The sequence below is a fragment of the Oncorhynchus masou genome, chromosome 27, assembly GCF_036934945.1.
Source record: "Oncorhynchus masou masou isolate Uvic2021 chromosome 27, UVic_Omas_1.1, whole genome shotgun sequence".
Classification (NCBI taxonomy): Eukaryota; Metazoa; Chordata; class Actinopteri; order Salmoniformes; family Salmonidae; genus Oncorhynchus; species Oncorhynchus masou.
Window position 1 is genome coordinate 32,519,056 of NC_088238.1, and position 12,693 is coordinate 32,531,748.

A 12,693-nucleotide genomic window follows, 5' to 3' on the forward strand; every position below is an offset into this window, starting at 1 on the left:
ACATCCAGTGGGTTTATAATTCTAGGACAGGAAGTCAAAGTTCCAATCCTGTGGCACATGAGGATATTTCATCATTTGAACTGAGACTCTACTCTTCAGAATGACGATAGCGCTACACTTTAAAAAAATGCTGGGTTAAAAACAACCAAATTTTGGTTATTTGGTAACCCAGCGCTGGGTAAATATTGGACAGAATACACACTGGGTGATGTAATCCATAGGTTATTTTCATGAGGCGTGGCTTTCAGATAGTTATTTTTGGACACCCGTGAGAGCAAATGTAATTCCTGTTCATCATGATAAATTTCAACACTGAAAATTAAAAAATGTTCTTGAATATATTTTGCACATTAAACTCTAATACATTTCACAACATTATTATATACGTATCCCAACATTGGTATATGCATAGGCTCTTTAGAAACTCAAACACTTGTAACCCTCATTTAAGCCACAAAGGTGTTCAACCTTAACATGTGATAATACAACAGAACATATTAACATTTACTCTCACGGGTGGCCAAAAGTAACTACCTGAAACACACATGCCTATTAAGTCACCCCTCCAGTCTTCTGATCTGAACTGCTGGGTCATATCTCAATAACCCAGCACCCAGGATCAATAACCCATCAGTTATTAAAGAAAACAACCCAACTAAATATTCTAATGCCTGGCAACCCAGCAGTCGGGTCATCCCAAACAACCTAGCATTTTTTAGAGTGTAGTGTTCTTTTCTATGGGAATGACTATCATTGGATAGAATGGTCTTATGCATTTCACATTTATGACAACAAAGACACAAAGTGAAAAAAAAGATAGGCGTAAATGGTAATTAGATATTTGGGGAATGGATGTCTGGTCTAGCAGGCTGTCTCTGAGCACACTGTATTTGAAGATGTAAAACAATTCAGACGACATGCTGCTGTATCTGTATGCACACGGTTCCTTTAAGGCTTACAAGCATCTGTCTCTAATACATCCCTGCTTGTAAGTGGCTCTGATTAGATGTGCATATAAAAGCGAGGTTGTTGTCCCTTTGAACTGAATAAATTGTTGCGTAATCAGATGAGCACTCTGTGCATCTGATACCGAGTGGGGAGAGTTTTCCATCCCACCCAAACTGATTACCCCTGTCTGTCAAGACATAATCCTATCTTCATGTTTTCACTTGCTCTTTATGTAAGTTGATTGATTGAATTACATTACAGCACAGTATGTTAATACCCCTTTCCCTCCCTCCCTCCCTCCCTCCCTCCCTCCCTCCCTCCCTCCCTCCCTCCCTCCTCCCTCCCTCCCTCCCTCCCTCCCTCCCTCCCTCCCTCCCTCCCTCCCTCCCTCCCTCCCTCCCTCCCTCCCTCCCTCCCTCCCTCCCTCCCTCCCTCCCCATCTCCTCCCCATCTCTCTCTCCCTCTCTCCCCTCTCTCCCTCCTCTCTCTCCCATCTCTCCCTCTCCCCTCTCTCCCTCTCTCCCTCCCCATCTCTCCCTCTCTCCCTCCCCATCTCTCCCTCTCTCCCTCCCCATCTCTCCCTCTCTCCCTCCCCATCTCCCTCTCTCTATCTATCAATCTACAGCTCTAGTGGTGAGGTTTCTGACCAGACGTTTCATCTGGGAGTATGACCCAACACTTGGTAAGACACCCTTCCTGCTCCCCTCCTGCTGTCCTAGGCAACATTGAAAACAACCTGCACAACACTAGTCTTAGTGTGTTTTGTGCAGCCAGTAAAGCACTCTCCCTATGATTTTTGGGTATCAAAGGCTTTATCTGACCTCAAAGGCTGTTTTGATCCAGAGATGACCGTGCTGCGTTGGTCAAAGCCTTCTATCGCTGCAAGTTATCATATCAAGATAGCAACCGAAGTAGTAATAATCACTCCCATGTGGTAGTATATTTCCCCCATATCTCCTCAACATATCATACAGATTCATTTCCTGACAATATGCCTTTACGTTAGGCCTGACCTCGTTTTTATAGCAAAAACTACATCACAACCCTAGCCTGGTCGGTGATTTAACATGCTATGAATGCTATGTGATTATGAGACAGGGATAGAGGCAATGCCTTAAGTTTAGGGCGAGGCGAAGCGTTATTCATTCACGCCAGTTGTCGGTTAATCAGGTTCATATATAGGCTAAGTGACCACAGTGAGCGTGCAAGGGGAGGTTCGTATAGTAAGCCTACATCCCGTCATTGGCAGGAAAATCCGATTGTGGCATGTTTTGCTTAAAGCTAGAACAATATTGGGGTTGTTCTTTTCATGGTTCAAAGGTTCAATAACACCGTGGCACAGACCCAACTGTTGGCATGGGGGGAGCAGTAACATGATATAGACATTAAGCCCCATTGCATGCAGACATTTCAATGTGATGGATGCTATATATACACATATACTCCTACAAATACCAATGGTCTAAGATATGCTTATAGCATGCTGTCAAACAATTAGCTTGAAAGGGAATTGGATCCGGCAGATATTTATATATATTTTCTCACTGCAAGCCACGTCTCTGATTCCCATTGACAGTTCCCCCATTTTCCCCCTGAATGTGATGTACGTTTTGGTGCAGGCTCAAGTGCTTGTTATTCGAACAGCATTCAAGAGTATAACCTAGTACCCACCACAGCTTATATCCTGACATCACACAAGGGTTGAATGAAAGATGAAGGCTTTGGGCTGAGAGAGAGAGAGACACAGCGCTCACCGCTCTGTAAGAAACATGGACGTTGAGAATATTGAATTACAACACCAGACAGATTAATTTCATGAAGTTTCAGAACAGGGTCTGGAAGCAATTTAATCATGTTTTTGCAAACAGTATGTGTATACTGTAGGATACCCATATCCTTCGGTGGTTTATGCGAGTCCAGAAAAGTAATATGATTTTAATAACGTGCCTTGTGGTCTACTAAATTGGTCATTTCATCATATGATGATAGAACCCCTAAAATGGAGCCCTCTGATTAAATCAACCACCATGCTGTCAATCTCAAAACGCCTGTAATGAAATTAACAGAAATCTGTTTCGATTGACATTCAAGAAGCACTTAGTTTGCGTAGGTGTACAGTCTGCACATACAAATGGATTTGATGAAGCTATGATAATAAGATGAAATCTCTTTACTTCAAAGAGATGCCATCTGCTAATTTGTTTTATCAGATTCTTGGGGGGGGGGGCGGGGGTCAGACAGCCGTGCAAAATGAAGCTGTTGTACAACAGAGTGCTTTCCATTTCATAATTATATTGTTACATAATTCAACTGTAGGAATATGATGTGTTGAAACCTTGTTCTTTTTTGATGTTCCCTCAATTCTGATCAGAGTTTAGGAGTTAGGATTTAACCTGCGTAAGGGGGATCAATTAAATATGATTACAAAAGACTGCTACAGTGACTAATATCAGGAGAATATTTTTGGGGGATGGAGATACACAATTCAATATATAAATACACAAGTGTAGCCAATGTGAAATGGCTAGCTAGTTAGAGGTGGTGCGCGCTAGTGGCGTTTCCATCGGTGACGTCACTTGCTCTGAGACCTTGAAGTAGTAGGTTCCCTTTCCCCCGGCTTTTGTGGAGCGATGGGTAACGATGCTTCGAGGGTGACTGTTGACATGTGCAGAGCGTCCCTGGTTCGCTCCCAGGTCGGGGTGAGGGGACGGACGTAAAGTCTATACTGTTACATTGGTGCCGTGACCCGGATCACTGGTTGCTGCGGAAAGAGGAGGTCAAAAGGGGGGTGAGTGTAGCCGATGTGAAATGGCTAGCTAGTTAGCGGTGGTGCGCGCTAGTGGCGTTTCAATCGGTGACGTCACTTGCTCTGAGACCTTGAAGTAGTGGTTCCCCTTACTCTGCAAGGGCCGCGGCTTTTGTGGAGCGATGGGTAACGATGCTTCAAGGGTGACTGTTGACGTGTGCAGAGCGTCCCTGGTTCGCGCCGGGTCGGGGCGAGGGGACGGACGTAAAGTCTATACTGTTACATAAGCATACCCTTTTCCCATAGTCATATAATCTATGTGGGTGAATGCCACAGGAGGTTGGTGCCACCTTAATTGGGGAGGACGGGCTCGTGGTAATGGCTGGCGCGGATTCAGAGGAATGGAATCATACACATGGTTTCCATGTTTGATGCCATTCCTTTGGCTCAGTTCCAGCCATTATTATTAGTTGTCCTCCCCTCTGCTTCCTCTACTGGGGAATGTGTTTTCCTGGCTCTGGACCAGAGCATTGTCATGCTTGTTGCCATGACACCAATAATTTGACAATGGCGGCAAACCCTGCTCATTGCGGCAGTCTTGTCAGGACTTTTCCCCCACAATTAAAAAAAGAGTTCTACATTTCTATGGTTTTTCATATTTGGTGGTTCTCTGTTTATTGTTCAATTGTAAACTATTTATTTATCCGACTCCACCCTGTCCAGCTAACACACACAACTGCTAATATTATCCTTCTACCGTAGAATAGGAATATGAGAATTCCATTAATTGTCACTCAATGGGAAGCATGTGAGCAGAGTAATTATGTAAGTTGGCTTGTCATTAATACAAAAAGTTACCTTTGTGTTCATGCCGATGCCGAAAGTAGCTGTGAACAACAATTTATACCCCCCTCTGATCTAATCTTATTTACCTCATGAAATGAAGTCTTACCAAGTCACTCCTCAATAAAAGGGGCAGAGAAATCTACTACAATAACTGCTACCTACTAGAAATCGACTATTAATCTAATTTATTGAGGTTATGACATTGCACAATCACAGGAATAAATATCACAGATAGAAACAAATAGGAAAGCAGATGCTTGGCAATCCAGTGAGTGAGCAGAACAAGAAGAAAAAACATTTCTAAGAGGCGTAGTAGTTAAAAGTACAAACAGCTTGAGATAGGGGCTGATCTGTTGATGTTTCCAGTTAATATTCTGGTATGAGACTTTCTCTTTCAGCATTCTAAAATAACACCAACAGCAGCTCCAGGTTCTCGCTAGGAAATGAGTTATTTGCTGCCAGGAAAATGACTGGGGTATTGGCCCTCAAGATCTTCAGATATGTAGGTTGGACCATTAAATCATCCCCAAGCCCCCCCTGTTCATGCTGTCAATACCCAAACACACATAGTAGATGTGTGTACTTGCGTGTGTGTGTGTTCAGGTGTGCGCTTGCACGTGTGTGGATGTGGCAGCTGAAATGGGACGTCTTGTGAGACCCGTGCTACCCTCTAGCTATAAACACAGTAAATTAACACCCTAGCGGTCGCGCTGGGTGACATTTCACACGCACACAGTGTTTTACGTCCCAGAGGGCACCTGGGTAGAGGCAGGGATGATGACACGCACAGCTAACTAACACCCAACCAGAGCGTTCTAGTGTTACTGGCGGTTAAACTCCAGACCCCCGCAGTCTCCAATAGTAGCTGCCCACCATGCTTGAAAAAGCATGTTTTGAACAGGGAGAAGTGCCTTTTAGGGTTTTTGAGAGTTTACACAGATTTGTATTTATTTTTACAAGAGACATTTTAGGTAAACTACTCCTCATCTAGGTATAACAAAGAGGGACATAGCCAGCATTCACATCTGTATCCACCTCTCATCCTGGTTCATTGACCACCTAAACAACCAGGTGGGCTCATAAACATGTTACCATCTAAATGGGGTTTGTCTTTTTGTTCTTTCCAGAATCAACATATCGCCATCAAGCAACCATAGACGATGAGGTTGTGACCATGGAGATCCTTGACACAGCCGGACAGGTTGGAGCTTCAGCAACTTTGCACAGAAAACTGACATTTGTGTAGAGAAATGTTTATACTCTGACTGGCAATGGAATAAGAATAATTCATAGTCAATTGAATATCCCAGTTCAACCCTACTGTATAATGATGACTTAGAGTTAATTCACAGTAGCAGTCCTAGCTAAACCAAATCCTCATTAGCGTTGCTCTATTCTGTTCTAATCAGCCATTGGGTAAACACATTATACGATATATGTGCTGCTGCTAGTCTGAGTACGTTGGTGTTCTGCCTGCTACTAATTTCCCCTGTGAAACATCAAGCCAAGTCATCCTTCGCTCATTACATTGTATTCTATTTTGAGAGTGTAGGGAGTGAGAGTTTAGGTGAGGGCCTAACCAAGCGTTGCTAGACATGTCTTTCTCTGTCAGAGAGCCAGTGTAGAGCTGAGGTTTCTTCGTTCTCTTCAAAGCTGTTGAAAGTGGTGAGTACATATATCAAGCCTTTTGATTCTTCTTGGACCCCGAAGGCATCCTTATACCTCATAAATCAGATAAGTTCAGAAGTCGATCAGTTATATAGATGTTAAGTATCACTATGTTCAATGTGAGTTATGCAACAGTTATTGTAACAAAGTAAGTTTTTATTACCAATAACAGTTGAGGTCAAGAATATCGCTGGCTCATGCAAGTTTAAGACTTAATTTTTTTTCATCACAGTAAGTTTTGTTACGACAGGACTGGCTGTACCGACTTGATGAAATCAGGAGCAGCTGCTGAAATTTGTAGCCAGTTTCAGAAGGGTAGCCGACTGTTCGAATCTGGGGGGGTTTAAAAAGTGTTATGTTGAGAAAGGAGAAATAAAGCATTTGAATCCGCTGAAAACATAGTGGAAGTTATTTTATAAAAAGCTCTGTTCAGATGCCTCAATTCTCCATCACTTGTTCAATGAAGGCTTGCATAGAGTTATTGTTTCTTTGCCTTGTGGATATGCCAGACAACAAGTGGGCCTATTGGTCAACGGTACTCTAATTAGCTAGCTAGTTGCCGTAAGATTGTTGCTAAAAAAATATCCTGCCCTCCTGTATCTTTACCTCAGGAGGACACGCAGCAGAAGGAGAGCCACATGCGCTGGGGCGATGGCTTCGTCATTGTCTATGACATCACTGACCGGGGCAGCTTTGACGAAGTGGCTCCTTTGCGAGGCCTCCTAGAGGAAGTCAAGAAACCCAAGAATGTCCCGTTGGTTCTGGTGGGCAACAAAGCCGACCTAGACCATGCCCGACAGGTGGGCACAGAGGAGGGCGAGCGGCTGGCTGCCGAGATGGCGTGCGCCTTCTACGAGTGCTCGGCGTGCGCCGACGAGGGTGGCATGGTGGCGGAAGCATTCCATGAGCTGTGTCGCGAGTTGAGGCGCCGCAAGGTGGTCCAGGGCAAGGCCAGGCGCCGTAGCTCCACCACCCACGTCAAGCAGGCCATCAACAAGATGCTGACCAAGATCAGCAGCTAGGGGTAGCCGCTGAGCACACTCCACAAAGAGGATAAACTCAAGAAAAACTAAAGAACAAAGTGACTGATTTCAAGGGTTTAGATGTGTAGAAATATCATGCAGCCATCAAAGCTCCTAAAGAGCACAAATATAAAATTATGAATGAACAGCGAACCTCTTCGTACTTAGTATCAATGCACAATCAATGAAGATTTGCATTGATACCGAGGGTGCCAAAAATCGCTCTGATTCTAAAGGGGAAGGTTGTAAGGCCATTATTACTCGCTCTTTGACCATGCTCCACAACTAAGGTCAGAAGCACAAAGAGGAACATAATAATCACATGATGGGAACTACTTTGTCCGTGAGGGAGGTGAAGATGCTTTTGTTTCATAGCCAACTGGGACATTTCTGTATACTGCCAAGGAAGGGGGGGGAGAGTCCGTTATTCAGAAATCCCAAATCTCTGAAATTCACTCTTCCTTCTTGAGCAGCATGGTGAATACCCCAGTTTTGTGTCTATAGCTCCACCAACTTTAAAGAAAATATTGTCCATGAACCCACCCTTTGTTTATTAGAAATGATGGACAAACAATTTGTAGTTTCCTGTAGCTTGTTTGTGAGATAATGTTTTGATATGCTCTAGGCCAGTGTTTCCCAACCCTGGTCCTCCAGTACACATCCTTATTGTAAACCTAGACAAGCACACCTGGTTCCACTTGTCAGCTAATCATCAAGCCCTCAATGAGTTGCGTTAATCCCGGGCTACAACAAAAATGTGTACGAGGACCGGTGTTGGGAAACACGTCTCTAGGTCAACGGATGTATGTTTTTGAGCAGCGTTAAAGGGTTCATGAAACATCAAATAGTTTTCATGGTCTTAGATCATTATGTCGTCCGTTTGCAGAGCTCTGTTGGCCTTGGGTACTTGTGGACCTTAGACATATCCTTTGAGCTGTGACACGATTGGTCAAATAAACAATTGCCCACCATACTATTATGACATAAAACAATGTCTCCCTCAACCCCCATCTCATACCAAGCATAGGACAGGGCTATAGAGATCCTATCTCAAATATGTTTTTCATCTAAAGAACCTAAGATAGAGGAGGAGGAGACCAAAGTTTTCAGTTTGTAAATCAACGCTAATACGGTTTCATGGTATCGTCCATCCATCATTCCGGTTCAAATTCCAGGGACGTTCTAAATGTACCTTAATTGTAAACTATGTATAATATTGCCTTTATCATTGGTCTCAAAGGAGTGTACAGTACATAACCCAGAGGCAGACAAAATGGTCGACATGTCTCCTATATTTTAACCAAATGCTGTTTCTTTGTTATCGAATGTACCTGAGCTGACTGAGTTTTGAGAATGGGGATAAAATGGACAAATTTGCTGTGCAATTGTAATTAAACATTAGATACATGTATATCCAAGACAGGTTTGAAAATGTCTCTTTTCTGATTAATCTTCAACAGTATGTTGTCATGCATAAACAAATGTCATTGTTTGTTATTTTTGACAGTAACAAAGCTGTATAATTCATATTATGGTTTAGTGTGACGGAAATGTCACATTTGCACAATACTTGTCAATCATAATGAAATGTGCCCTCCATGAATCGAACCACGGGGGAACCACTCTCAAAGGCTACAAGGCAAAGTGCTATTTCAAACCCTGCAATCCTTTTCCCAAAATGTCAAAAACATTACCACTTTTACCAAAAATCAATGTGTAATTCAAGTGACCCAAACGACATTTTATTGCTTGGGCAGTTAAGGAAACACAATACAAACCCTGTAGTCCTCAGAAAGAAAACACACAAGTATTGGTGCTGTTTAGGAGTGCCCAGTCTCAGGGCGGATAGGCCTGCTGTAATTACAAAGTAGTGAATCTCTCAAAATAACTGCACCAGAGGACCACTACAACCCCAGTGCTCCTCCCTTTGGAGTCCCTAACCAGTAGCACACAGCTGGAGACAGTTAGCTCCCCATCATGTGACCGGTGTAGGCCTAAATATAGATTCATAGTTCGCAGACATGTGTACATTTGTCCATCCAATGACTGGTTGAATACTACAGGCCTGTAGATTGATTCATAGCTTGCAGATGTAGGCTGTACATTTAGATGATGTCTCTTGGCTGTGTATTCTTGGACACAGACCAGTTGGAGAAGAAAGATGCTGTATCTATGGGATTATAAAGATGACAGAACTGCATGAGTTTGAATTTCATGGTCGCAAGTTTGATTCCCAAATGTGTAATTTAATTTTGCAAGCATGTTTCATGTGTGAAAGATTTTACAATGGTCGCAAACTTGTAACTTGACATCTGAATACATTCAATACAATTTGCAAGTATAATTTATTTAAGTCCATTTACGAGTATGAATATTCTGCTGTGAATCAAAAATACACTTGCATGCGCCGTCACTTGTCAAGAGATTCCCAAGTAAAAATCTTTGCACTCTGGAGAGGCAGGACTTTTTACTCCTGACCAATCAGTTCCCTCTGCCAAAACCACAGCAACCTAACCATTGGCTGGATTGTTCCATTAATCAAATCTCAGGAAGCAGCTACCCACATGCACAAGAGAGGATGAGGTAAATGATACCAAAGCTATCTGCTTGAAAGTAAGTGTCTATCAATATTCATTGCATTCTTTTGTGAAAAGGTATGACAGTAGTTTGCTTATCATGTATGTATATAATGGTAATTTCAGGTGAACTCCATACCACCCATTGCATTGGCAGATGCTATTGTCTTAGCAAGCTGGCCTCATTCATCCTTGCTTTACAATCAACTGGCTAGCTTTATCAGGCAGCTTTAAAAGGGAAAACAAATATATTTGCTAGTTAACCATCTGAATGATAAAGTTGATTATAAATGCCATTAGCTAGCTAGATATCTAGCTAAATTGAAACTGCTGGATGAAAGTTAACTCCCACTGTCATCACTGCAGTGTGGCTAATGTTAGCTAGGTTTCTCAAAAATAAAAATATACCGTACCAGTTTGGACACCACACTCAAGTCAAAGGGTGGCTACTTTGAAAAACCTCAAAATATATTTTGATTTAACACTTTTTTGGTTACTGTGTTATTTCAAAGTTTGTCTTCACTATTCTACAATGTATTAAGAAAAACCCTTGAATGAGTAGGTGTATCCAAACTTTTGACTGGTACTGTATATTATGAAAAAGACTGCTAAATGACTTAAATGTAAATGTAAATGTAAAAAGAGTTTTGAAACTCGTATCGCATTATGATTAATGGTTATAATTGCAATGCATAGCTGATAAGAAAATAAATATCAGTATGTACCTGGCTCAAGATAAGGAATATAATATATATTGTTTACAGGAAACTCATCAATTTTAGATGAAGTTGTGTTGGAAAAGGTCCAGGGCAAAATATACTTCTCCCATGATCGAAGAAACTCAAAAGGGATGATGATATTGATTACCAATAATTTTGATCCGAATGTGCAAGTTGGATGGATTCTTTTAAATATGTTATTTGAACATAAACCAATTTGGCTCAATCTATATGGTCCAAATAAATGATCCACGCTTCTCTGAAAATATATATAATAATATATCAAGCCTACAAACAATACAAGACTCCAGTGGGAGATTATAATACAATTCTGAATACCTCAATGGACCATAAAGGAAATCACACTACAAACTATCACCCTTATGCACTTAAGGAAATTACGGATATCATGGATATATTGAAACTAGGGGATATGTGGAGGCTTAAATATCCTGACCTAGTGAGATATACATGGCGGAGGCTCAATTAAGCTAGTCCTCAACTAATTTTTTGTCATTCTTGCTGGCACCAAAAGTTTTTTTTAAGTGTTTGATAGGGGACAGAATGAGGTCGGACCATTCAATTATTGCCATTTACATTACTCTTACAGAATTTCCACATGGTTGAGGATATTGGAAATGTTATCAAAGCCTATTGGATGACAACTTCTTTTTAACTTCTTTGGGACTGGGGGCAATATTGAGTAGCTTGGATAATAAAGTGCCCAGAGTAAACTGCCTGCTACTCAGGCCCAAAAGCTATAATATGCATACAATTAGTCGATTTGGACAGAAAACACTGAAGTTTCTAAAACTGGTAGAATAATGTCTGTGAGTATAATATTTCTCATATGGCAGGCTAAAACCTGAGGAAAAAATCCAGCAGGAAGTGGGAAATCTGAGGTTTGTAGTTTTTCAAGTCATTGCCTATCGAATATACAGTGTCTGTGGGGTCATATTGCCCTTCCTAAGGCTTCCACTAGATGTCAACAGTCTTTAGAACCTTGTTTCAGGCTTCTACTGTGAAGGGGGAGAGAACGAGAGCTGTTTGAGTTAGGTGTCTGGCAGAATGCCATGAGCTAAATCATGCGCATGGCCGTGAGTGGTAGCTGCGTTCCTTTTCACTTCTAAAGACAAAGGAATTGTCCAGTTGAAACATTGTTGAAGATTTATGATAAAAACATCCTAAAGATTGATTCTATACATCGTTTGACATGTTTCTGAGAACTGTAATATAACTTTTTGGACTTTTCGTCTGAACCTTTGCCTGTACTTGCCCGCACCTCGTGAGTTTGGATTTGTGAACTAAATGTGCATACAAAAAGGAGGTATTTGGACATAAAGTCCATAATTTGTCGAACAAAACAAACATTTATTTTGGAACTGGGATTCCTGGGAGTGCACTCTGATGAAGAGCATCAAAGGTAAGTGAATATTTATAATGTTATTTCTGACTTTTGTGACACCTCTCCTTCTTTGTAAAATGGCTGTATGTTTTTCTGTGGCTAGGTGCTGACCTAACATAATTGCAAGGTGTGCTTTCACCGTAAAGCCTTTAAGGAGAAGTTTATCTATATTTCCATGCATAACACTATCTTTTATCAATGTCTATTATGAGTATTTCTGTAATTTGATGTGGCTCTCTGCACTTTCACCGGATGTTTGTTTGAGACCATGCATTTCTGAACAGAACACACCATTTAAAATAAGCTTTTTGGACAAATATGAACTTTATTGAACAAAACACATTTATTGTGTAACATGAAGTCCTGTGAGTGCCATCTGATGAAGATCATCAAAGGTTAGCGATTTCTGACTTATGTGAGGCCTCTCCTTGGCTGGAAAATGGCTGTAGGGTTTTCTGTGACTAGGTGCTGACCTAACATAATCATTTGGTGTGCTTTCGCCGTAAAGCCTATTTGAAATCGGACACTGTGGCTGGATTTACAAAAGGTTTATTTTTAAAATGGTGTAAAATACTTGTATGTTTGAGGAATTTTAATTATGGGATTTCTGTTGTTTAGAATTTGGCACCCTGCAATTTCACTGGCTGTTGGCGAGGCGCATATCCCAGAGAGGTTTTAACCAGGACAGAAGAATTTATAACATACTTTTTCCGACATAATATTAGGTACAGCAGATTCCATTATTTAATGGGAAACTTTTGAA

General features: G+C 41.5%; 1 protein-coding gene across 2 annotated transcripts in view; it reads left to right on the forward strand.

Moving 5' to 3' along the window:
- Positions 1-8,648, forward strand: part of LOC135516018 (ras-related and estrogen-regulated growth inhibitor-like) — a 59,528-nt gene extending 50,880 nt beyond the window's left edge. The window contains exons 3-5 of one of the 2 annotated variants that reach the window (XM_064939978.1): positions 1,574-1,630; positions 5,668-5,741; positions 6,820-8,648. In XM_064939978.1, the coding sequence (XP_064796050.1) occupies positions 1,574-1,630; positions 5,668-5,741; positions 6,820-7,230 (542 nt within the window). In that variant the 3' untranslated portion in view covers positions 7,231-8,648. The remainder of the gene's footprint in view (positions 1-1,573; positions 1,631-5,667; positions 5,742-6,819) is intronic. The other variant, XM_064939979.1, reaches the window with a different exon arrangement.
- The last annotated feature ends 4,045 nt before the right edge of the window (positions 8,649-12,693 follow it).